Genomic DNA, 26694 nt, shown 5'->3' with positions numbered 1-26694 from the left:
TAACTAAAGGTGTACCTTGACTGACACCATGAAGACACACTCCTTCTCAACAACACAGCGTCACATTTAGAGGACGAGACTAGAATATTCTGCCCTGTTCAGTTTACGAGACAATCTCTCTCTCTCTCTCTCTCTCTCTCTCTCTCTCTCTCTCTCTCTCTCGCTCTCTAACTTCCTCTCTCCCTCTCTCTCTCTCTCTCTCTCTCTAACTTCCTCTCTCCCTCTCTCTCTCACTCTCTCTCTCTATCTCTCTCTCTAACTTCCTCTCTCTCTCTCCCTCTCCCTCTCCCTCTCTCCCCCTCTCTCCCCCTCTCTCTCTCTCTCTCTAACTTCCTCTCTCTCTAACTTCCTCTCTCTAACTTCCTCTCTCTCTCTCTCTCTCTCTAACTTCCTCTCTCTAACTTCCTCTCTCTCTCCTTTTCACCACTCTTCATCTTCATCTGTGTAATCTGAGGGAAATATGTGTCTCTAATACGGTCATACATTTGGCAGGAGGTTAGGAAGTGCAGCTCAGTTTCCACCTCATTTTGTGGGCAGTGTGCAGATAGCCTTTTCTCTTTCTCAATAGCAAGACTATGCTCACTGAGTCTGTACATACAGTACCATTCAAAAGATTGGACACTGTCACACCGTGATCTGAGCAACAGGTAGTTTACTTTGGGTATGTCAGTCAGGCGGAAATTGAGAAAAAAAGGGGCCTAGCCCTAAGAAGTTACGTAATTACAGGAGTTGTGTCATTTCCTGTCCATTTCCTGTCCATTTCCTGTCCATTCCCTCTCCTCAGACAGTTAAGTGTGTTTGTACTGTCACCTCTGTCATCTCTCCACCACCCTTCACTGAGACAACATGATCACAGATGTCTTCTCCCTCACCGTCTCCATCGTCTGCCATACATGTTCCGTGAGGCCCAGTTCCATCTGTAGCCATCCCAACACCTCCATGGACATGCACTGTTCTCAGGAAGCAGGCTATGATTACATGTACTGGTACAGGCACCTCCAGGGAGAGGGCCCTATGACTACATGTACTGGTACAGGCACCTCCAGGGAGAGGACCCTATGATTACATGTACTGGTACAGGCACCTCCAGGGAGAGGGCCCTAAACTAATGGCCACGCTCGTAGCTGGATCAGCAAGCTATGAGACAGAGTTTAAGTCTGGCTTCAGAGTCTGGAGAACAGAAAACTCAGAGGGAATGAGCTCAGTAAGGCAGTGGTCTCTGACAGTACAGATGGTGCAGAGAAAGGACCAGGCAGTGTATCTGTGTGCTGCTAGTCCACACAGTGAAGCAGGGATGCTCAACTCTGTTACAATATCACATGTTGGGAGGCTGCCAAGGAGGCTCTGTCTGGCAGCTGGCTGATGTTACCTGGCAGGGTGTCTCTCTCTACACCTGACTGACGTTGCCTGGCAGGGTTTATATCTCTCTACACCTGACTGATGTTACCTGGCAGGGTTTATATCTCTCTACACCTGGCTGATGTTACCTGGCAGGGTGTCTCTCTCTCTACACCTGACTGATGTTGCCTGGCAGGGTGTCTCTCTCTACACCTGACTGATGTTACCTGGCAGGGTGTCTCTCTCTCTACACCTGACTGATGTTACCTGGCAGGGTGTCTCTCTCTCTACACCTGACTGATGTTACCTGGCAGGGTTTATATCTCTCTACACCTGACTGATGTTGCCTGGCAAGGTGTCTCTCTCTCTACACCTGACTGATGTTGCCTGGCAGGGTGTCTCTCTCTCTACACCTGACTGATGTTACCTGGCAGGGTGTCTCTCTCTACACCTGACTGATGTCGCCTGGCAGGGTGTCTCTCCGATAGGGGGAGGCACAGCCCAGATATTAGAACAGTAATCAAGAGGATGTGATGATGAATAAAACGTTCTCTTTCTCTTTAAATCGCTCTCTCGCGCTCTCTCTCTCTCTCGCTCTCTTCTTGCTCTCTCTCTCTTTACACAAGACAGCTTTGGGAGGTAGCTGGCGCTGTGTAGAAGGATGTCTCCAACAACACTTGGGAGGTAGCTGGCACTGTGTAGAAGGATGTCTCCAACAACACTTGGGAGGTAGCTGGCACTGTGTAGAAGGATGTCTCCAACAACACTTGGGAGGTAGCTGGCACTGTGTAGAAGGATGTCTCCAACAACACTTGGGAGGTAGCTGGCACTGTGTAGAAGGAGGTCTCCAACAACACTTGGGAGGTAGCTGGCGCTGTGTAGAAGGATGTCTCCAACAACACTTGGGAGGTAGCTGGCGCTGTGTAGAAGGATGTCTCCAACAACACTTGGGAGGTAGCTGGCACTGTGTAGAAGGATGTCTCCAACAACACTTGGGAGGTAGCTGGCGCTGTGTAGAAGGATGTCTCCAACAACACTTGGGAGGTAGCTGGCACTGTGTAGAAGGATGTCTCCAACAACACTTGGGAGGTAGCTGGCGCTGTGTAGAAGGATGTCTCCAACAACACTTGGGAGGTAGCTGGCACTGTGTAGAAGGATGTCTCCAACAACACTTGGGAGGTAGCTGGCGCTGTGTAGAAGGATGTCTCCAACAACACTTGGGAGGTAGCTGGCGCTGTGTAGAAGGATGTCTCCAACAACACTTGGGAGGTAGCTGGCGCTGTGTAGAAGGATGTCTCCAACAACACTTGGGAGGTAGCTGGCGCTGTGTAGAAGGATGTCTCCAACAACACTTGGGAGGTAGCTGGCGCTGTGTAGAAGGATGTCTCCAACAACACTTGGGAGGTAGCTGGCACTGTGTAGAAGGATGTCTCCAACAACACTTGGGAGGTAGCTGGCGCTGTGTAGAAGGATGTCTCCAACAACACTTGGGAGGTAGCTGGCGCTGTGTAGAAGGATGTCTCCAACAACACTTGGGAGGTAGCTGGCGCTGTGTAGAAGGATGTCTCCAACAACACTTGGGAGGTAGCTGGCGCTGTGTAGAAGGATGTCTCCAACAACACTTGGGAGGTAGCTGGCGCTGTGTAGAAGGATGTCTCCAACAACACTTGGGAGGTAGCTGGCACTGTGTAGAAGGATGTCTCCAACAACACTTGGGAGGTAGCTGGCACTGTGTAGAAGGATGTCTCCAACAACACTTGGGAGGTAGCTGGCGCTGTGTAGAAGGATGTCTCCAACAACACTTGGACTCGGCTTGTTCTTCATCTTATTTCCACGTGAGATTTCCTCAATCTGAATATGACTAAATATTATAGCTAAGTATTGTGTTAAAGTTACATAGGACTGTATCGAAATAGCACTCTCTCTTCCCAAGCTTTGGTGAACTCTGTACTCATCATCATCATCCTCTGTCTGAACTGTCTCTTTCACAGCTCATGTAAAGTGTGCAGAGTTTCATCAGTCTCCTTCCCTGACAGTGAAGGAAAGAGACCGCGTGGAGGTCCACTGTAGCCACAATGACAATAACCTGGTGGTGATGCTGTGGTACCAACAGAAACAGGCCAGTCGTGCTATGACTCTGATAGGTGACGATCCATCATGTGACTGCTGCCACCGACTTCTAAACCCTATTGTTGTTGAGGAGAGGTGCATTTCATCCTACCACATGTATCCTGATGATAAACTTTGATTTGATAGGGTACGGTTACAGCGCCACAGAGCCTAACTACGAGGGTCTGTTCAAGGAGAGGTTTCAGCTGAAGAGAGAGGACACCCTGAAGGGATCTCTGGTCATCTCCAACCTAACATCAGCAGACTCTGCTGTGTATTTCTGCGCAGCCAGTCACACAGTGATGTGGATACATGTCTGTCTCTCGCTAAAAACCTGACACACACTCACTCACAGGAAATCGAACGCAGGCACCAGCATTCTACTCTGGTCTTGTATCATGTATTGTAACGGCTGTTGAATGGAGTAGACCAAGGCGCAGTGTGGTTAGTGCTCATCTTTGTAATTTAATGGAAAAAGAGAACACTTTACAAATAAACAAAAGACAACAGCCAAACAGTTCTGTCAGGTAACAAATGACTAAACAGAAAATAACCACCTACAAAACCCAAAGGAAAACAGGCTGCCTAAGTATGGCTCCCAATCAGCAACAACGATATACAGCTGTCCCTGATTGAGAGCCATACCCGGCCGAAACAAAGAAATACCAAACATAGAAAAAAGGACATAAAATGCCCACCCCAACTCACGCCCTGACCAACCAAAATAGAGACATAAAAGGATCTCTAAGGTCAGGGCGTGACATGTATTGTGGTGTCAGGTAAAGGAAAACAGTTGATCAGAGTCAGTGGGAGCAGCAGTAATGAAAGCCAAAGTGTGTACAGAAGGTCACAATATACAGAATCCAGCACAGACCCAATTTGTTTTCTTTTTAGAAGTAAGAAATTATCTTACTACAAATAGTTCATTTTTCTGCTTAAATTTAACTTGAACTTTTATTTTGTATCTCTCCCCTCTCTCTCCAGATGTTCTATTAAATGACATATTTTCCACACTGTTTGCTCACTGGGTCATCCTATATTTATTTATATTTGCTCTTTCAAGCAGTGCAGATCGTTAAGATGAAATAACATTATAATAACGTTATAATAATGTTATAATAACGTTATAATAAAGCTGCTGATCCAACTTCTCTCAGACCTTTCTTTTCTTCTTCTCATAGGTCATAGGTCATCATAGGTCCCCGAAGCTTCTTCTGATGGATTCTCTTCTTCTCATAGGTCATAGGTCATCATAGGTCCCCGAAGCTTCTTCTGATGGATTCTCTTCTTCTCATAGGTCATAGGTCATCATAGGTTCCCGAAGCTTCTGCTGATGGATTCTCTTCTTCTCATAGGTCATAGGTCATCATAGGTCCCAGAAGCTTCTGCTGATGGATTCTCTTCGTAAATAATGCTCACTCTGCTAGCGACCCAGAGAGGCGGTCTAAATAGCGATGAAATGTTGTTGTTTTTCATCGCCATTGCAAACATTGGCTAAGCAGGAAGCAGACATGCCATTCAAAGTAGTAGTGTTTTTTGTTTCAGCAAATCTCAGGCCACGATATGTCAAATAGCAGTAGGCACCAGCGGTGGTGATTTTAGCACGTAAATCTAGGTGGGGCAACAAACAAAAAAAAGTGGGATGCATGCCAGCAAAGCCTCTACACAACACAACACTAAACAATACATTAATTGCACTATAACGGTGACAAACAGTGCTCACAAACTGTTAGTGCCTACAGTACATAAAGCTCTCCCAACAACAGAGTCCCAACAGCAGAGTCCCAACACCTTACCACTGCTACACCTGGTTATCAGCGGAGCCTTGTCTGGCAGCGAAACAGTTCATTCAGCCTCATTTACTACCTTTTAAAAAATACATAGCTGATATGGTTGACTTGGTTAAACAAATGTGGTTTCTACTGACAATTGAGATGAACAAACTATGGCATAAGAGGACGACAAGCAGATAAGAGGCAATCCATCATTTCGATTAAGACATTAATGAGCGACGACGGACGTAGTCAATATAACTATTTGTTCAGCACTTTTGAAATGTACAGCCACAGAATTCAGAACATGGGCCGTTCTTACAGTGTACTCCCTCTATACCAAGTCAGAACTGTAGGATAATTAAAGGGGGCATATAAACAGACAATGAAGCTCTTACAATATTTGATGATTACAATTCTCTAAAACGGGTTATAGGCTACATGTGCACCACCAAGTCAGAACAGTAGACGAAATTAAGAGGTGAAAATTGACCAAATTATTAGGGTGAGGCACATGGGCTACTAACAGCTTACACAACACACACTTAGTATTACTTTCTTAGCTACAGTATACATATCTCCCTGGCATATTACATCATTTATGCAGCAGCATACAAGACATTTTTGGACTGACCTTGCGATGTGCTCCCTTAAACAGGAAGGTGGCGCGGCGGTCCTTTGTGGGCAAATTTTGTAATCAAACTTTATCATCAAAGTCTGACATTCTCTGGATTTATGGTGGGAACTCTGGGGGGGGGGGGGAAACACAGCCACAGTGAATAACAGGCTAGTGGCTAGACACTCTACTGTTGTCTTGCCGAGGAACTTGAAGATTCTGACCATCTCCACGGCGACCTCGCTTTGCAATGCTTGCAGTGAGCCACTGATTCCTTCCAAATGACTCATTTTTGAATTTGCAATTTCCAACTTGTTGTGTAATCTTTATGTCCAACGGCCGATGAGCACAGATACGTTTTTTCCATGATTTCTCTTCATTATTTCTCTTTATATGACAAGGATTAAAAAGGATTTGCCAGTAGTTTGTCGACTTGATTCATGATGATGACTGCTAGCTAACACTTTGAAAGTAAGATGTTGACATAATCAGTCCAATCTAAGCTACGGTAGATATAACGTGATTTGACATCATTTTATCTGTGGCCAATGACCTTGAGCCTTCTTGGAAGGGCACTTGTAATATAACTCTATGGCAGGACTCAAAGGGCTGAAATTTTTAGTTCCTCTCTCCAGTGTCAATGTTTTGTTGCCCATCTTAATCTTTTATTTGTATTTGCCAGTCTGAGATTTGGCTTTTTCTTTGCAACTCTGACTAGAAGGCCAGCATCCCGGTTCACCTCTTCACTGTTGACGTTGAGACTGGTGTTTTGCGAATACTATTTAATGAAGCTGCCAGTTGAGGACTTGTGAGGCGTCTGTTTCTCAAACTAGACAATCTGATGTACTTGTCCTCTTGCTCAGTTGTGCACCGGGGCCTCCCACTCCTCTTTCTATTCTGGTTAGAGCCAGTTTACACTGTTCTGTGAAGGGAGTAGTGCACAGCGTTGTACGAGATCTTCAGTTTCTTGGCAATTTCTCACATGGAATAGCCTTCATTTCTCAGAACAAGAATAGACTGCCGATTTTCAGAAGAAAGTTATTTGTTTCTGGCCATTTTGAGCTTGTAATCGAACCCACAAATGCTGATTCTCCAGATACTCAACTAGTCTAAAGGCATTGCTTCTTTAATCAGGACAACAGTTTTCAGCTGTGCTAATATAATTGCAAAATGGTTTTCATCATCAATTAGCCTTTTAAAATAATAAAGTTGGATTAGCTAACACAACGTGCCATTGGAACACAGGAGTGATGGTTGCTGATAATGGGCTTCTGTACACCTATGTAGATATTCCATTAAAATTCAGCCGTTTCCAACTACAATAGCCATTTACAACATTAAAAATGTCTACACTGTATTTCTGATCAATTTGATGTTATTTTAATGGACAAAAAAACATTTATTTCAAAAAACAAGGATATTTCTAAGTGACCCCAAACTTTTGAATGGTAGTGTATAATGTGATTTGCTGTCATTGTATCTGTTGCCAATGACCTTGAGCCTTCCTGGAAGGGCACTTGTAATATAATTAAATGACAGGACCAAAAGGGATAGAATTTTCTGTCTACCATTACTAAGTTTCCCATTGAGTGACAGAACACTGAGCCAATCAAGGCACAACGCTACTATTTTCTGCTGGCTGCCCCACCACCACAGAAAGCACTGAGCTAGGCTGAAACACCTGTGTTTTGGAGCTGCTTTACTGAACAAAACAAAAAAGACCATGTTTGTATGCAGCTTTATTAACTGAATGATATATATTTTTTACATTGTTTGTGAACTGATATGTGACTCGTATTAATGCGAAATAACATGCAAAACAGGCAGGCCACAAAAAATGTGGGTTTGCCCCACCTGCCCTGAATGACAAGTCGCCACTGGTCCAATGGCAATCTCCGCCCATGGCACAGCCTTGCGACAATTGAGACATGGATTGTGCATGTGTACCATTCAGAGGGTGAATTGGCAAGACAAAATATTTAAGTACCTTTGAACGGGGTATGGTAGTAGGTGGCTGGCGCACCAGTTTGTGTCAAAAACTGTAACGCTGCTGGGTTTTTCACGCTCAACAGTTTCCTGTGTGGTTCAAGAATTTATTTAACTGGGCAAGTCAGTTAAACAAATTCTTATTTACAATGACAGCCTACCCAGACCAAACCCTAACCCGGACAAAGCTGGGCCAATTGTGCTTCGCCCTTTGGGACTCCCAATCACGGCCGGTTGTGATACAGCCTGGAATTGAACCAGGGTCTGTAGTGATGCCCCGAGCACTGAGATGCAGTGCCTTAGACCGCTTCGCCACTCGGGAGCTCAAGAATGGTCCACCACCCAAAGGACATCAAGACAACTTGACACAACTGTGGGAAGCATTGTAGTCAACATGGACCAGCAACCCTGTGGAACGCTTTCGACACCTTGTAGAGTCCACGCCCCGACGAATTGAGGCCATCAGGCTATTCAAATAGTTAGCTGTATAGTATAAATAGTATGACTCCAAGTGGGAACTATAGCTCATACAAGCTGCTATGGAGGGCACTGTGGAGGGCACTGTGGAGGGCACTGTTCCAAATATTTAAATGTAGAGAGTTACTAGTCACAGGGTACAGATGTAATGTGTGATGCAGCCTGACGGTATGCTCTCAATGGTGTCTTCTACACCAATTGTGTCCGTGTGGTTTGACCATTTCAGTTCCTCTGAGATGTGTACGCCGAGGAACTTGAAGCTTTTGCCCATCTCCACGGCGACCCCGTTGATGAGAATGGGGGCGTGTCCGGCCTGGTTCCTCCTGAAGTCCACAGTCAGCTCCTTTATTTAGCTAACGTTAAGGGAGAGGTTGTTTACCTGGCACCACACCGTCAGGCGTGATGTTGGAGTTGGAACTGTGTGAGGTCACATAGTCGTGGGTATACAGGGACTATAAGGAGGGGACTGAGGACGCACCCTTGTGGGGCCCCCGTGTTGAGGATCAGTGTGGAGGAGGTCATGTTTGCCTAGCTTCACCACCTGGGGTGCGGCCCGACAGGAAGTCCATGAACCAGATGCATAGGGAGGAGTTCAGTCCCAGGGCTGTGAGCTTTGTGGTCAGCTTAAAGGGCACTGTGGTATTGAAGGCTGAGCTGTAGTCGAAGATCATAATCCTCACCTATGCATTCCTTTTGTCCAGAGACAAGAGAGCAAAAGAGAGCAAGAGAGAGGGAGAGAGAGAGGGAGAGAGAGGGATGGAGAGAGAAAGAGTAGTTGGCGTGTCCATTCACAATTCTCTCATCTAAGTATGAAGTAGTACTGTGTATTAGTATTGTATCTCCTGACCACCAGTAAGAAATATATTCAACCTGTAAGACATCATCAGTACTATAATTATAACTCTGTTTAATTTATTATTACATTTTTCTACCTACAGGATCAACATCGTTCAACATCCTCCAACTCTTTTTTTCAATACAGGGAGGATAGAAGACTCCAGAATGTTCTCAAGATGACGCTGAGTTCTATGGAATGTTCTGGTACAAACAGAACATGCTGAGTTCTATAGAATGTTCTGGTACAAACAGAACACGCTGAGTTCTATAGAATGTTCTGGTACAAACAGAACACGCTGAGTTCTATAGAATGTTCTGGTACAAGCAGAACACCAACAGAACCATGGACGTGGTGGCTTATTCTCTGGGGAAAGAAGAACATTTAGACTCCTCTTAAAGTCTGGAGACTCAGCTGTGTACTACCGTGCTGCCAGCTCAGCACACTGACTCAGGCCTGCTTCACTGCTCTAAAACAACCTATACATTTACATGTACATGTTGGTCATTTAGCAGATGCTCTTATCCAGAGCGATTTAGAGTTAGTGAATTCATCTTAAAGTACAGTTGAAGTCGGACATTTACACACACTTAGGTTGGAGTCATTAAAACTCGTTTTTCAACCACGCCACAAATGTCTTGTTAACAAACTATAGTTTTGGCAAGTCGGTTAGGACATCTACTTTGTGCATGACACAAGTAATTTTTCCAACAATTGTTTACAGACAGATTATTTCATTGTATCACAATTCCAGTGTGTCAGAAGTTTACATACACTAAGTTGACTGTGCCTTTAAACAGCTTGGAAAATTCCAGAAAATGATGTCATGGCTTTAAAAGTTTCTGATAGGCTAATTGACATCATTTGAGTCATTTGGAGGTGTACCTGTGGATGTATTTCAAGGCCTACCTTCAAACACAGTGACTCTGCTTGATATCATGGGAAAAGCAAAAGAAATCAGCCAAGACCTCAGAAAAAAATTGTAGACCTCCACATGTCTGGTTCATCCTTGGGAGCAATTTCCAAACGCCTGAAGGTACCACGTTCATCTGTACAAACAATAGTACGCAAGTATAAACACCATGGTACCACACAGCCTCAAACTGCTCAGGAAGGAGACGCGTTCTGTCTCCTAGAGATGAACGTACTTTGGTGTGAAAAGTGCAAATCAATCCCAGAACAACAGCAAAGGAGCTTGTGAAGATGCTGGAGGAAACAGGTACAAAAGTATCTATATCCACAGTAAAACGAGTCCTATATCGACATAACCTGAAAGGCTGCTCAGCAAGGAAGAGGCCCCTGCTCATAAACTGCCATAAAAAAGCCAGACTACGGTTTGCAACTGCACATGGGGACAAAGATCATACTTTTTGGAGAAATTACCTCTGGTCTGATGAAACAAAAATAAAACTGTTTGGCCATAATGACCGTTGTTATCTTTGGAGGAAAAAGGGGGAGGCTTGCAAGCCGAAGAACACCATCCCAACCGTGAAGCATGGGGGTGTCAGCATCATGTTGTGGGGGTGCTTTGCTGCAGGAGGGACTGGTGCACTTCACAAAATAGATGGCATCATGAGGAGGAAAATTATAGGGATATATTGAAGCAACATCTCAAGACATCAGTCAGGAAGTTAAAGCTTAGTCGCAAATGGGTCTTCCAAATGGACAATGGCCCCAAGCATACTTCCAAAGTTGTGGCAAAATGGCTTAAGGACAACAAAGTCAAGGTATTGGAGTGGCCATCACAAAGCCCTGACCTCAATCCCATAGAAAATGTGTGGGCAGAACTGAAAAAGCATGTGCGAGCAAGGAGGCCTATAAAACCTGACTTAGTTCCACCAGCTCTGTCAGGAGGAATGGGCCAAAATTCACCCAACTTATTGTGGGAAGCTTGTGGAAGGCTACCCGAAATGTTTGACCTAATTTAAACATTTTAAAGGCAATGCTACCAAATACTAATTGAGTGTATATAAACTTCTGACCCACTGGGAATGTGATGAAAGAAATTAAAGCTGAAATAAATAATTCTCTCTACTATTATTCTGACATTTCACATTCTTAAAATAAAGTGGTGATCCTAACTGACCTAAGACAGGGAATTTTTACCAGGATTAAATGTCAGGAATTATGAAAAACTGAGTTGAAATGTATTTGGCTAAGGTGTACGTAAACCTCCGACTTCAACTGTAGCTAGGTGGGACAACCACATATCACAGGCATAGAAAGTACATTTTTCCTCAATAAAGTAGCTATCAGTACATTCTTAGAAAAAATTGTTTCATAAAGGGTTTTTCAGCTGTCCCTATTTTTGGTTCCAGGTAAAACTCTTTTGAGTTCCATGTTGAACCTTTTTCACAGAGGGTTCTACTTGGAACCAAAAAGTGTTCTCCAAAGGATTATCTGATGTGGGTGGGACTCTGCTGTCCTAGCTTCAGGGGGAAGATGGACAGGGACTCTGCTGTCCTAGCTTCAGGGGGAAGATGGACAGGGACTCTGCTGTCCTAGCTTCAGGGGGAAGATGGACAGTGATTCTGCTGTCCTAGCTTCAGGGGGATGCTGGTTCCACCATTGGGGTGCCAGGACAGAGAAGAGTTTGGACTGGGCTGAGCGGGAGCCCTCCTGTAGGGGTGGTATGGCCAAAAGACCTGAGGTGGTAGAGCGGAGTGCTCAGTTTGGGATGTAAGGTTTGAGCATTGTAGGGAGGGGCAGTTCCTCTTGCTGCTCCGTAGGTAAGCACCATGGTCTTGTAGTGGATGTGAGCTTCGACTGGAAGCCAGTGGAATGTACGGAGGAGTGGGGTGACATGAGAAAACATGAGAAGGTTGAAAACTAGGTGGGCTGCAGCGTCCTGGATAAGTTGCGGGGGGTTTGATGGCACAAGTGGAGAGCCCAGCCAGCCAAGTTGCAGTAGTCCAGACAGGAGAGGACAGGTGTCTGAATTAGGACCTGCGCCGCTTCCTGTGTGAGATAGGGTCGTACTCTATGCACGTTGTAGAGCATGAACCTGCAGGAGCGAGTCACTGCTTTGATTTTTGCAGAGAACAACAGGGTGTTGTCCAGGGTCACGCCAAGGTTATTTGCACTCTGGGAGAATGACACTGGGGCATTGTCAACCGTGATGGAGAGGTCTTTGAGCTGGCTGGCCGTCTTGTCGAGGTTGAGCTTGAGGTGGTGGGCTGACTTCCAAGTTGAGATATCTACCAGGCACGCAGAGATGCATGTCGCCACCTGGGTGTCAGGGTTGGGGAGGAGGAAAGTAGTTGACTGTCATCTGCATAGCAATGATAGGAGAGACCATGTGAGGATATGACAGAACTGAGGGTCTTGGTGTATAGATAGAAGCTGAGAGGGCCTAAAACCAAGCTCTGGGGTACACCAGTAGTGAGAATACGGAGAGACCAGAGAGTGGAGAGGGCCAAGAACCGAGCCTTAGGGAACACCAGTAGTGAGAGTACGGAGAGACCAGAGAGTGGAGAGGGCCTAGAACCGAGCACTGGGGGACACCAGCAGTGAGAGTACGTGGAGCGACTTACTGTCCAGAGCGATTTACAGTTAGTGAATTCATCTTAAGTAGCTAGGTGGGACAACCACATATCACAGGCATAGAAAGTACATTAGGAGGGGAGAGAGGAGGTTGCAGACGAGGGGAAGGGAGGGAGAAAGAGGGATACCTAGTCAGTTGTCCAATTTAATGTATTCAACTGAAATGTATCTTCCACATTTAACCTAACCCCTCTGAATCAGAGGCGTGGCGACTGCCTTAATTGACATCCACGTCTTCGACGCCCTGGGAACACTGGGATAACTGCCTTGCTCAGGGGCAGAACGACAGATTTGTACCTTGTCAGCTGGGGGGATTTGATCGATCGAGAGAGAGAGAGAGAGAGAGAGAGAGAGAGAGAGAGAGAGAGAGAGAGATTGTAAAATTATAAGGAAAAAACTTAGAACACTATCCAACCAAAAGCACAGAGACCCAAATAATGGTGAATTATACCTTCATTACTGTGAGACTTTAAAACTCTATAAATGTACACTCAGAACCAAAAAAAGTACAGTACAACAGCAAGCAGCTGACACTAATTGAGGAGTCCATAAACACAAACTACTTCTCGCAAAATTGGAAAAAACTAAAACAAATCGAAACGAGGAATTAGCGATACAAAATGGTGACATATGGACAACCCATTTTAAAACACTCTACAGCACCGTTCAAATTGACACAAACGCAGAACAACGCAAAATTCATGAGAAGCTGAATGGATTAGAAAAAGCTATAAAGGACAATCAAAATCCATTGGACTCCCCAGGAGCTCTATAAGAAACTTCAGGCCCTCAAATTTAAAAAGCCTGCGGACCTGATGGCATCCTAAATTAGATGCTCAAACTCACTAGTGCAAAATTTCAATTGGTTATATTAAAACTGTTTAATTTGATCCTGTATAGGTTATTTCCCTGACATCTGGAATCAAGGACTCATAACTCCAATCTTTAAGAACGGAGACAAATTTGACCCTAACAATTACAGAGGCATTTGTTTGGACAGTAACCTGGGGAAGGTTTTCTGTAGTATTATAAATGTAAGAGTTCTAAACTTCCTTAATAAGCACAATGTCTTGAGTAAAAGCCAAATTGGATTTATACCAAAACAACGCACGGCTGATCATATTTATACCCTACACACCCTGATAGATAAACTTGTCCACCAAAAATAATACCAAAATATACGCTTGCTTTATCGACTTCCAAAAAGCACTATTTGGCATACAGGACTGTTCTACAAAGTTATTGAAAGTGGTGTAGGGGGTAAAACATATGACATAATTCAATCAATGTATACTGGCAATACGTGCAGCATTAAAATTGGCAAGAAAAGAACAGAATTCTTTAACCAGGGACGGGGCCTTCGTCAGGGTTGCAATCTGAGCCCTGCAATCTTCAATATTTACATCAACGGATTGGACACTATTCTAGAAAAATCCTCAGCCCCTGGTGTTAGTCTCCACAATTCAGAGGTTAAATGCCTACTCTTCGCAGATGACCTATGCCTGCTGTCACCCACAGCACATGACCTACAGTGGAGCCTGGACCTGCTAGAGCAGTACTGCCAGACCCTGGCAGTAAACCCCAAAAAGACAAAAATAATGATTTTCCAGAGAAGATCCAGATCTCAGGGAATTAGACCAAAGTTCTCAAATGGTACAAAATATATACAGTACTGCACACACTACAATTATTTAAGCTCAACTGGACACCTTAATGAGGCAGTGAATGAACTGAGAGAGAAAGCACGCAGGGCATTCTACGCCATTAAAAAACGAATTCAAATTGAAATACCTATTAATATTTGGCTAAAACTAATTGAACGTGTCATTGAACCAATTGCACTTTATGGCAGTGAGGTGTGGAGTCCACTTGCAAAACAAGATTTCATCAAATGGGACAAACACCCCATTGAAACCCTGCATGCAGAGTTCTGTAAGATTTTCCTAGAGGAAAACTACAAACAATGCATGCAGGGCAGAATCAGGCCAATATCCACTAATAATAAAAACTCAAAAAAGAGCAATTAAGTTTTGGAAACATCTAAAATACAGTGACCCCCTCTCATATCATTACCAAGCCCGCAATGTCAAGAGCTGAGCAAAGAAAAGGGTTCCCCTCATCCAGCTGCTCCTGGGGCTGAGTTCACAAACTTGTTCTACTAACACACTGAAGCCTCAGGACCAGAACATCCAATCAATCAGAATAAACCAAATTACAACACAGTCAAAACAAAACTACATTGCTTATTGGGAAACACAAGCACAAACACAAAGCAAAATGCAGCGCTATCTGGCCCTAAATCTACAATACACCGTGGCAAACTATTAGACCCTGGTTACTGATCAAAACCTTAGAAAAACCTTGACAAAGTACAGACTCAGTGAGCACAGCCTTGCAATTGAGAAGGGTAGACACAGGAAAACCTGGCTCCCTGTAGAGGAAAGGCTGTGCAACCACTGCACAACAGCAGAACCTGAGACGGAGCTGCGTTTCCTGACAAAATGTCAAAAATATAAAATAATTAGAGAGTGTCATTTCCCCAAATTTGAAACCCTTATTCAAGGTTTCAAAGACCTCTCTGATGAGAGTAGCCTACCCGTCCTGTTGGGGGAGGACGCAGAGAGCTGTGGGTTGGCAGCGCACTACATTGCTGCCTGCCATAAGATGAGGGACAGTGTCTGGTTATTTTGACCCTTGGTTATTGTTGTTACTGTGGTCCCATTGACATTTTTGATTCTTATTACATTTTAGTCATTTAGCAGACACTCTTATCCAGAGTGACTTACAGTAGTGAATACATACGTTTCATGCATTTTTTGTAATTTTTTTTGTACTGGCCCCCTGTGGGAATCAAACCCACAACCCTGGCATTGCACACACCATGCTCTACCAACTGAGTCACAGGGAAGACTTTTCATATTGTAAATATCCAAAGTAAGCTTTGGAAATATGTACATTGTTACGTCGTGCCAATAAAGCGAATTGAATTGAAAAATGAGAGAGAGAGAGATACGGGGGAAGAGGCATATTTGTACTCAAACTGATATTATAACATAACTTATAACATAACTTCCTGGTCTATAATATCACTTCCTGGTCCAATGAACAGGTGAGAGGTCTGAGGAAGAAGGAGAGTGAACAGTCTGCCTGTCAGTATGAATGGTAGTATGTTACTATCACATACATGATAGTATGTTACATTAAACCGTCCTTCAGTTATTGTTTTTGCATCAGATAACTGATCCTATGAGATAGGAGAGTACAGGTGCCAACCATTATTCTAGAGTTGATGTCCTCTTACCTGCAGGCCAAGTAAGTGGTCCTACACTTTCAGAGATAGATATAACAAACAGTATATGGGTGTTTCTCTGACTGTCTGACTGTCATCCAGGTGTCCCTGGTATATAGGCCTACCCTTGTATCAAATTAAACTCTTTGATTAAAAAGGGAGACGTTTCTCAGAGATGATCTTACACTGACCTCTGGAGGGTAAATGTCAGATTACACAGAAATCAAACCAGGAGTCTATTCTATCCTGGATTCAATTAAATTCCATGATTTGAGATATAAAACAAAAAGAAAACATATTTAAGATTCCCTCTAAATACATATTAATCCCTGATTGATATTGCATCTTTCTGATCAATAATATGATACTGTTACTACCAGCAGATATGATCAAATGGAAGTTACAATCACGTTAGATGGTTCTGCAAGTTTAGGACTGAAGGTTGACAGCCATGCTCTATGACAGACAGTTACTGTCACATGATGCTGCACGGAGAGGGGGAGGTTGTTGGGTGAAGAGGGGAGGCGTTTTAGAGACTTAGAGAGGCGTCAACTCCATTATAGGACGAAACGGAAACATAACATTACCTGTCCCCTCCCTCCTGTCTTGTCTTCTGCTTCCTCCCTTCTGCTTTTCTTAGTGCTGCTGACAGAAATAGAAAGAGTCAGTTTGGAACAGGATCCAACTCCAGGAACCCCCATATCAACACACCTGCTGCTACAGACAGACACTGAGAAGGAGAGATGGGTAGAGAGATAGAGAGAGAGACAGGGTGGGGGGGAAGGAGGGAAGAGAAAGAAGAGAGAACGAGAGAGAATTCATGTTTTTGTGTGATGCTTTAACACTGTGGGGACAGGGGGCCACGGTGATATATTCACATAGAGACGCCGTACAAAAACAACCTCCTCCCATTCGTTGCCATACAAAAACCTCCTCCCATTCACTTCCATACAAAAACCTCCTCCCATTCACTTCCATACAAAAACCTCCTCCCATTCACTTCCATACAAAAACCTCCTCCCATTCACTTCCGTACAGGATAGTGCTGGGGCCAATTCACACACAGGAGACTGATAAGGAGCCTGGAAAGAAGCTTCTGAAGAGATCAATAATACTGAACAGGATTTTCTTCGTAACATCAAGATTTGGAAAACACAACTAAGTTATCAAGTTAGATTCATTAGATATTGGAGTTTGTTTGATTCCTGCTTGACGACAAAACTTATTCTAAACCAACTAGGTGATGGTGTTTTAAAGTCTCCATGGATTGTCTGTTCATTTTCCCTAGAGGGTGAATGACAGAGAGATCTGAGGTATTATCTGTTCTCAATTCAAATCAATTCAAGGGGCTTTATTGGCATGGGAAACATATGTTAACATTGCCAAAGCAAGTGAGGTAAATAATATACAAAAGTGAAATAAACAATATAAATGAACAAGCTGTGTCTGAATCCTGACCTAGGAAGGCCATCAAAACCCCTGAAATGTCCATCCCTAACTATAACATTTTTCGACAAGATAGAACTGCCAAAGGGGACGGAGTTGCAATCTACTGCAGAGATAGCCTGCAGAGTTCTGTCTTACTATCCAGGTCTGTACCCAGACAATTCGAGCTTCTACTTTTAAAAATCCACCTTTCCAGAAACAAGTCTCTCACCGTTGCCGCTTGCTATAGACCACCCTCTGTCCCCAGCTGTGCCCTGGACATCATATGTGAATTGATTGCCCTCCATCTATCTTCAGAGCTCGTACTGTTAGGTGACCTAAACTGGGACATGCTTAACACCCCGGCCTGTGCAGCTGTATTCATCGACCTGGCCAAGGCTTTCGACTCTGTCAATCACCACATTCTTATCGGCAGACTCAACAGCCTTGGTTTCTCAAATGACTGCCTCGCCTGGTTCACCAACTACTTCTCAGATAGAGTTCAGTGTGTCAAATCGGAGGGCCTGTTGTCCGGAACTCTGGCAGTCTCTATGGGGGTGCCACAGGGTTCAACTCTCGGGTCAACTCTTTTCTCTGTGTACATCAATGATGTCGCTCTTGCTGCTGGTGAGTCTCTGATCCACCTCCACGCAGACGACATCCTTCTGTATACTTCTGGCCCTTCTTTGGACACTGTGTTAACTAACCTCCAGACGAGCTTCAATGCCATACAACTCTCCTTCCGTGGCCTCCAACAGCTCTTAAATGCAAGTAAAACTAAATGCATGCTCTTCAACCGATCGCTGCCCGCACCTGCCCGCCCGTCCAGCATCACTACTCTGGACGGTTCTGACTTAGAATATGTGGACAACTACAAATACCTGGGTGTCTGGTTAGACTGTAAACTTTCCTTCCAGACTCACATTAAGTATCTCCAATCCAAAATTAAATTTAGAATCGGCTTCCTACTTCGCAACAAAGCCTCCTTCACTCATGCTGCCAAACATACCCTCGTAAAACGGACTATCCTGCCGATCCTTGACATCGGCGATGTCATTTACAAAATAGCCTCCAACACTCTACTCAGCAAATTGGATGCAGTCTATCACAGTGCCATCTGTTTGTTACCAAGCCCCATATACTACCCACCACTGCGACCTGTATGCTCTCGTTGGCTGGCCCTCACTTCATATTCGTCGCCAAACCCAATGGCTCCAGGTCATCTATAAGTCTTTGCTAGGTAAAGCCCCGCCTTATCTCAGCTCACTGGTCACCATAGCAGCACCCACCCACAGCACGCGCTCCAGCAGGTATATCTCACTGGTCACCCCCAAAGCCAATTCCTCCTTTGGCCGCCTTTCCTTCCAGTTCTCTGCTGCCAATGACTTGAACGAATTGCAAAAATCACTGAAGCTGGAGACCCATATCTCCCTCACTAACTTTAAGCACCAGCTGTCAGAGCAGCTCACAGATCACTACACCTGTACATAGCCCATCTGTAAATACTGTTATAAATGTTTTTGCTCCTTTGCACCCCAGTATCTCTACTTGCACATTCATTTCTTCACATCTATCACTCCAGTGTTTAATTGCTATATTGTAATTATTTCGCCACTATGGACTATTTATTGCCTTACCTCTCTTATCTCACCTCATTTGCACACACTGTATATATACTTTTTTTTCTCTATTGGGTTATTGACTGTATGTTTGTTTATTCCATGTGTAACTCTGTGTTGTTGTTTGTGTCACACTGCTTTGCTTTATCTTGGCCAGGTCGCAGTTGTAAATGAGAACTTGTTCTCAACTAGCCTACCTGGTTAAATAAAGGTAATAAAAATAAAAATAAATGTTTTAAAAACTGTGGTATTTCACCCAGTAGATTTGGGAGTTTATCAAAATCGGGTTTGTTTTCGAATTATTTGTGGATCTGTGTAATCTGAGGGAAATATGTGTCTCTAATATGGTCATACATTTGGCAGGAGGTTAAGAAGTGCAGCTCAGTTTCCACCTCATTTTGTGGGCAGTGTGCACATAGCCTGTCTTCTCTTGAGAGCCAGGTCTGCCTACGGTGGCCTTTCTCAACAGCAAGGCTATGGTCACTAAGTCTGTACATAGTCAAAGCTTTCCTTAAGTTTTGGTCAGTCACAGTGGTCAGGTATTCTGCCACTGTGTATTCTCTGTTTAGGGGCAAATAGCATTCTAGTTGGCTCTGTTTTTTTGTAAAAAAAATTCCAATGTGTCAAGTAATTATCTTTTTGTTTTCTCATGATTTGGTTGGGTTCTCTCTATCTCTGAGTATCTCGGTTCATTTCCCCTAGAGGGTGAATGACAGAGAGATCTGAGGTATTATCTGTTCTCTGTATCTCTGAGTTGCTCTGTTCATTTTCCCTAGAGGGTGAATGACAGAGAGATCTGAGGTATTATCTGTTCTCTGTATCTCTGAGTATCTCTGTTCATTATCCCTAGAGGATGAATGACAGAGAGATCTGAGGTATTATCTGTTCTCTGTATCTCTGAGTATCTCAGAGTTCATTTCCCCTAGAGGGTGAATGACAGAGAGATCTGAGGTATTATCTGTTCTCTGTATCTCAGTTCATTTCCCCTAGAGGGTGAATGACAGAGAGATCTGAGGTATTATCTGTTCTCTGTATCTCTGAGTATCTCTGTTCATTATCCCTAGAGGATGAATGACAGAGAGATCTGAGGTATTATCTGTTCTCTGTATCTCTGAGTATCTCAGAGTTCATTTCCCCTAGAGGGTGAATGACAGAGAGATCTGAGGTATTATCTGTTCTCTGTATCTCAGTTCATTTCCCCTAGAGGGTGAATGACAGAGAGATCTGAGGTATTATCTGTTCTCTGTATCTCTGAGTATCTCAGTTCATTTCCCCTAGAGGGTGAATGCCAGAGAGATCTGAGGTATTATCTGTTCTCTGTATATCTGAGTATCTCAGTTCATTTCCCCTAGAGGGTGAATGCCAGAGAGATCTGAGGTATTATTGGAATAGGAGAGTAGCGGTGTGACACTGGAAGTGTGCCCTACTTTGGAAATGGAACAAAGCTCAGTGTTTTAGGTAAGTTAACTTCTTAAAGATTCATAATGTATATATACACATGTAACCCTGAAGCTGTTTCATTGCCAATGAGAGTCTCATAAAGTGTCCATGGTCAAGCTGAACTAAAAGGTTGATGTGAAAACGCTGTGACTTCAAACCAACCAGCCTTCTTTGGCAATGGAACCAAACTCACTGTTTTAGGTAAATACTTTCTACTTTCTTATCGTGAAATTGATGATTTTTGAACTTTATTTATTTATATAAAAAAGTGAATGATAGACTAAAAGCAAGCATTCCTAAAGTATTTCTGATGCCAAATGCATAGAACAAGGCAGTAGTGGCTGGTACATTACTGCTCAGTATGTCTGCACTGTGACAACTATAATCCTGCGTTCTTTGGAGCAGGAACCAAACTGACTGTTCTGGGTAAGAGAATGTTCACCATGGTAGAAGTAATGGGACTCTATGTGTGGTCTAGTAGCAAAGTGATGTGATGAGTTAGTTAGTTGTGGATTCAGTACATTAGATTAGTTCTTACTAGTGTTTCCTGCCAGTCAATGCTTTTTGATGTTAAGACCGTACACTGTGCCAACTATGAGGCACATTTTGGTTCAGGCACCAAATTAACAGTTCTCGGTAAGTAATCCGTACACTATGTTTACCTTATGTGTCGTTTGAGTTTAGACAACAGAATTGTGAGAAGAGAGATTTGATATCCTAGTAAATTATAGTATGTTTGTCTCATCCATGTGTTCTAAACTGGTCAGAACAGAGTGGTGGTTGTTATTGGGAGAATAGATTTATCCAAGGTCATGATCGGGATGGAAAGTTCTAGAAAAATGCACAGCTAGAGACTAAATCTATATTAGAGCAGCGTTCCACCGTACTGTGCTAATAGTGCCAGCCAGGCTTACTTCGGTGGAGGAACCAGGTTAACTGTCCTAGGTAAGAAATGACACCTTGCAGTCATCTATGTGGTTATTAACCTTTCTAAGCTAAGTGGTTATAAACCATCTAAGCTATGTGGTTATAAACCATCTAAGCCATGTGGTTATAAACCATCTAAGCTATGTGGTTATAACGTATGTAGTTGTATGATTTGTAGAGAAATGTACTGTAACAGAATGACTGGGTAGTGTCTTTAAATGGCCTCCTGACGTGGTCACGTTAAAGGGGAGTAAATGGACAGTGCTGGCGGAGTCAGCCAGGCTTACTTCAGTGGAGGAACCAGGTTTAACTGTTCTAGGTTGAGACAAAAACACCAAAACAATAACCCTAAAGACTGCTGGAGTTGGAAAGAACTTACATTTCATTAGAAAAATAGTCACAATAATGTATTTGGTTATAATTTAGATTATATCTGTTGCTGAGTTACTGTGAAGAGTATTTGAATGTACTTCTAACAGAGTAACAAAGGTTGAGAAAGTCCAGAGTCTTAGTCAGAGCTAGAGACCTTAGGATGCAGCCTTGTCGCTCTGTGCTCGTACTCGGAAGCATACTTTGGAGCCGGCACCAAACTCACTGTTTTAGGTAAGAAAATATACGACCAAATGTTATGTACTAGCATGGAGAAAACATGTAAAATATTCTGCAATATAAAAACATTTACACTTGAAACTAAGTTTATTTTAATACTAAATGCATCAGTTATGTTCCCCTAAAATGTTTACACAACAAAGTATCAGACCCAGTATTGAGGTATAAAGTGGTCTGGCTCTATGCCCAGACCCAGTCTACATCTCTCATGGTATTGAGGTATAAAGTGGTCTAGCTCTATGCCCAGACCCAGTCGACATCTCTCATGGTATTGAGGTATAAAGTGGTCTGGCTCTATGCCCAGACCCAGTCGACATCTCTCATGGTATTGAGGTATAAAGTGGTCTGGCTCTATACCCAGAACCAGTCTACATCTCTCATGGTTCTAGTTATTATCAGCTCTGTGAGAGTTGTGAGAAGCATATTAGGGTGTATATAACTAGACTCTTTCTGTAGCCGTGTATCAGTGTGAACCTCAACCAGCCGTACTTCAGCAGCGGCACCAAACTCACAGTTCTGGGTGAGAAACCTGATGATTAAATGTGTATAGACTCTTCTAGATACAACCTATATAGATTTATCTGTTAATGACAGATACTTTTGGATGTATTTCTAAACATGTGTGAACCAGAGATGGGAGAGAAATAGATACGTATAGAAGAATGTTGAAAATCCTCCCAGGCGTTGGTTTGCATGAATCTATATGGTGTTAGATCAGTTGGAAGAACCCGTTTAATAGTTCAGACCAAGGGAAGTAGTAGAACTGGGTCAGAACCGGGTCAGACTACAGAACCTGTCATGTAAACCATGGTATCTCTCTATGGAACACAGAGAAGGCAGAGTTTGGTCAAGGAACCAGACTCACTGTTCTAGGTAAGAGATTCACCTCTTAAAAGTATTTATACACAATATTGAAATCATTTGGAATAATGGGTTGAATTCTAGTTGATTTTATTCGATACGTTAGTTGAACACGCAAATATTCAGGAGGGGAAAATACCCAGGTTTGTTTTAGTTCTTTGAATAGAGGTAACGGAGAAAGTGAGTTAAGCTCTGTCGACATAAACATGCTTAGAAATACAATACTTTGTTAAAGACAAACTATTAGCAAATACAGTACTACTCCCTCTGTTAAAGACAAACTATTAGCAAATACAGTACTACTCCCTCTGTTAAAGACAAACTACAGGAAATACAGTACTTGCTAGCGAGCATCAGCCTGGTTTTCTGTCTGTGAGTATGTGGTGTGCTCTGGTGCTTATCCTGCCTACCTTGGAGAGGGAACTAAGCTAACAGTTCTGGGTAAGGGCGCTGTAAGAATACTGATAAAATACTGTTTAAAAAAATACTGTAATAATCGTATATTATACCTTTCATGTTCTACGGTCTTGACAATGACTTTGGCAGCTGGGTTACAAAGAGGTTCACTCTGAGCTTCTGAATGAAATGCTGTGTTATTATGTGCTTGTCTGGACACAGAATTTGGTGATTCATGTTGCCTTGATGTTACTGTCAAGAATGAGAAAGACAGGACCAGTTTATAGAAGGAGAAAGACAGGACCAGATTATATAATGAGAAAGACAGGACCAGATTATATATTGAGAAAGGCAGGACCAGATTATATAATGAGAATGACAGGACCAGTTTATAGAAGGAGAAAGACAGGACCAGTTTATAGAAGGAGAAAGACAGGACCAGATTATATAATGAGAAAGACAGGACCAGATTATATAATGAGAAAGACAGGACCAGATTATAGAAGGAGAAAGACAGGACCAGTTTATAGAAGGAGAAAGACAGGACCAGATTATATAATGAGAAAGACAGGACCAGATTATATATTGAGAAAGACAGGACCAGATTATATAATGAGAAAGACAGGACCAGTTTATAGAAGGAGAAAGACAGGACCAGATTATATATTGAGAAAGACAGGACCAGATTATATAATGAGAAAGACAGGACCAGTTTATAGAAGGAGAAAGACAGGACCAGATTATATAATGAGAAAGACAGGACCAGATTATATAATGAGAAAGACAGGACCAGATTATATATTGAGAAAGACAGGACCAGATTATATAATGAGAAAGACAGGACCAGTTTATAGAATAAGACAGGACCAGATTATAGAAGGAGAAAGACAGGACCAGATTATAGAAAGAGAAAGACAGGACCAGATTATAGAAAGAGAAAGACAGGACCAGTTTATAGAAGGAGAAAGACAGGACCAGATTATAGAATGAGGAAGACAGGACCAGTTTATAGAATAAGACAGGACCAGATTATAGAAGGAGAAAGACAGGACCAGATTATAGAAGGAGAAAGACAGGACCAGATTATAGAAGGAGAAAGACAGGACCAGTTTATAGAAGGAGAAAGACAGGACCAGATTATAGAAAGAGAAAGACAGGACCAGTTTATAGAAGGAGAAAGACAGGACCAGATTATAGAAGGAGAAAGACAGGACCAGATTATAGAAGGAGAAAGACAGGACCAGTTTATAGAAGGAGAAAGACAGGACCAGATTATAGAAAGAGAAAGACAGGACCAGTTTATAGAAGGAGAAAGACAGGACCAGATTATAGAAAGAGAAAGACAGGACCAGTTTATAGAAGGAGAAAGACAGGACCAGATTATAGAATGAGGAAGACAGGACCAGTTTATAGAATAAGACAGGACCAGATTATAGAAGGAGAAAGACAGGACCAGATTATAGAAGGAGAAAGACAGGACCAGATTATAGAAGGAGAAAGACAGGACCAGTTTATAGAAGGAGAAAGACAGGACAATTTCTGTGTCTCTTTTAAAGCACTCAGGTTCAGAGCCATTGATTGACTGTTAAAGGTTAAAGCTTCTTCTATTTCCTCCCTGCAGAGCCAGACATCCCTGTCACTCCACCCAAAGTCAAAGTCCTTCCACCCTCCGCTAAGGAGTGTGAAGATAGAAACAAGAAGAAGAAGAAGACATTGGTGTGTGTGGCCACCGACTTCTACCCCGACCACGTCACTGTGTTCTGGCAGTTAAATGGAGGCGCCAACATCACCGATGGAGTTGGGACCGACAACACGGCCTTGAGGGATGGAAACAGACGTTACAGTATCACCAGCAGACTGAGAGTCCCAGCCAAGAAATGGAACAAGGCCTCTAACAGATTCACCTGTACCGTCCGCTTCTTCAATGGGAACGATGACATATATGTTGCAGATCACATTAACGGAGAAGAAGGTACGGTCACATTATGAACTGAAACGCTGTCCTTGTTTATGAGAAGAAACACGTTTCATTGAACTGCAATAGTATGCTTCTGTTTTTTTGTTATTCTCTAGTAAAATAGTAAGTAAACTAGTAAGCTTCTCTACAGCGTTATGTAGAACTAGGATGGACACTGGCCTGCGTCATGTGAAACACTGCTTTGTTTCTTCCAGGTCAAGGTGGTGATGGAGGGATGACGACAGGTAAATGTGCCCATTCTATACCGAACTACTTCTTGTTCATGCCAAATACATGGAATACATATAACCTATAGTTTACATAATACTGTTTACAATACTATCATATTTAGTCATGCCCAATCTGCTGAACAATATTACCAGACACCGTCTTAATCACGTTCATTTCAATGTATTATTGTCCTTGTAGAGGACTATGTGATGAGCACCAAGACTGCCAAGCTGGCCTACAGCATCTTTATCGCTAAGAGTACCGTCTACGGCCTGGTCGTCATGGCTCTGATTTGGAGGCTTCAGGTGAGTTCACTGCAACTATGATGAGGGACATCACACAGCCATGTCTCTCTCTTCCTCGATCTATGTCTTGTGCCAGCTAGCCTGGTCCCAGGTCTGTTTGTGTGCTGTCTTGCCAACTCTTATTGTCAGCATGACAATGACATAATGTAGGAGTTGGCAGGAAAGCACAAACAGATCTGGGACCAGGCTAGCTTTGTGCTAATAAAGGTTAAACAATGTCACCATACTGTCTTTGTCCTGTATCTCTGTGTTTCCCCATACAGACACCATACTGTCTTTATCCTGTATCTCTGTGTTTCCCCATACAGACACCATACTGTCTTTATCCTGTATCTCTGTGTTTCCCCATACAGACACCATACTGTCTTTATCCTGTATCTCTGTGTTTCCCCATACAGACACCATACTGTCTTTATCCTGTATCTCTGTGTCTCCCATACAGACACCATACTGTCTTTATCCTGTATCTCTGTGTTCCCCATACAGACACCATACTGTCTTTATCCTGTATCTCTGTGTTTCCCATACAGACACCATACTGTCTTTATCCTGTATCTCTGTGTCTCCCATACAGCGCTCCTCAGATAAACAGATGTAATTGATCATTGACCGAGACCCGGCCACCCGTGGAAGCTGAGCTCGGTGGACTGGAGGGCGTCATGTGTGGCATAAGGCTCTGGTGAAAAGTAAAATGGAATAGGGTGCCATTTGGGACGGAGAACATACCCATGTCTATCATGTGATTACAATGTACAGTGTGCAGTCTATTAACTATCACTTACTATACAATGTGAGGATGTATTTTATCATCCCCAATAAACAGAATCTTTATTAATGTATTCACTGACTGTACAAAACATTAAGAACACCTTCCTCATATTGAGTTGCCCTCAGAATAGTCTCAATTCGTCGGGGCATGGACTCTACAAGGTGTCGAAAGCGTTCCACAGGGATGCTGG

The 26694-nt window shown here is 43.2% G+C and overlaps 1 protein-coding gene across 1 annotated transcript; it reads left to right on the top strand.

Moving 5' to 3' along the window:
• Positions 1-3065: 3065 nt before the first annotated feature.
• Positions 3066-26438, top strand: LOC115172173 (immunoglobulin lambda-1 light chain-like). The gene is made up of 8 exons (XM_029729331.1): positions 3066-3173; positions 3330-3482; positions 3595-3782; positions 21319-21394; positions 24864-25214; positions 25415-25444; positions 25629-25735; positions 26310-26438. The coding sequence occupies exons 1-8, from the start codon at positions 3125-3127 to the stop codon at positions 26331-26333; spliced, it is 978 nt and encodes a 325-aa protein (XP_029585191.1). The 5' UTR covers positions 3066-3124; the 3' UTR covers positions 26334-26438.
• The last annotated feature ends 256 nt before the right edge of the window (positions 26439-26694 follow it).

Source organism: Salmo trutta, chromosome 33 (genome assembly GCF_901001165.1).
Source record: "Salmo trutta chromosome 33, fSalTru1.1, whole genome shotgun sequence".
Lineage (NCBI taxonomy): Eukaryota > Metazoa > Chordata > Actinopteri > Salmoniformes > Salmonidae > Salmo > Salmo trutta.
The sequence above is the reverse complement of the archived record's forward strand: the minus strand, read 5'-3'. Positions and strand labels throughout refer to the sequence as shown.

Excerpts from the sequence above, each read along its gene's own strand:
- LOC115172173 (XM_029729331.1), top strand. The coding sequence starts at position 3,125 with ATGTCTCCAACAACACTTGGACTCGGCTTGTTCTTCATCTTATTTCCA. Across the intron at positions 3,783-21,318 it reads TCTGTCTCTCGCTAAAAACC|AGCAGCGTTCCACCGTACTG; the intron begins TGACACACACTC and ends AATCTATATTAG. Across the intron at positions 25,736-26,309 it reads CTCTGATTTGGAGGCTTCAG|CGCTCCTCAGATAAACAGAT; the intron begins GTGAGTTCACTG and ends TCTCCCATACAG.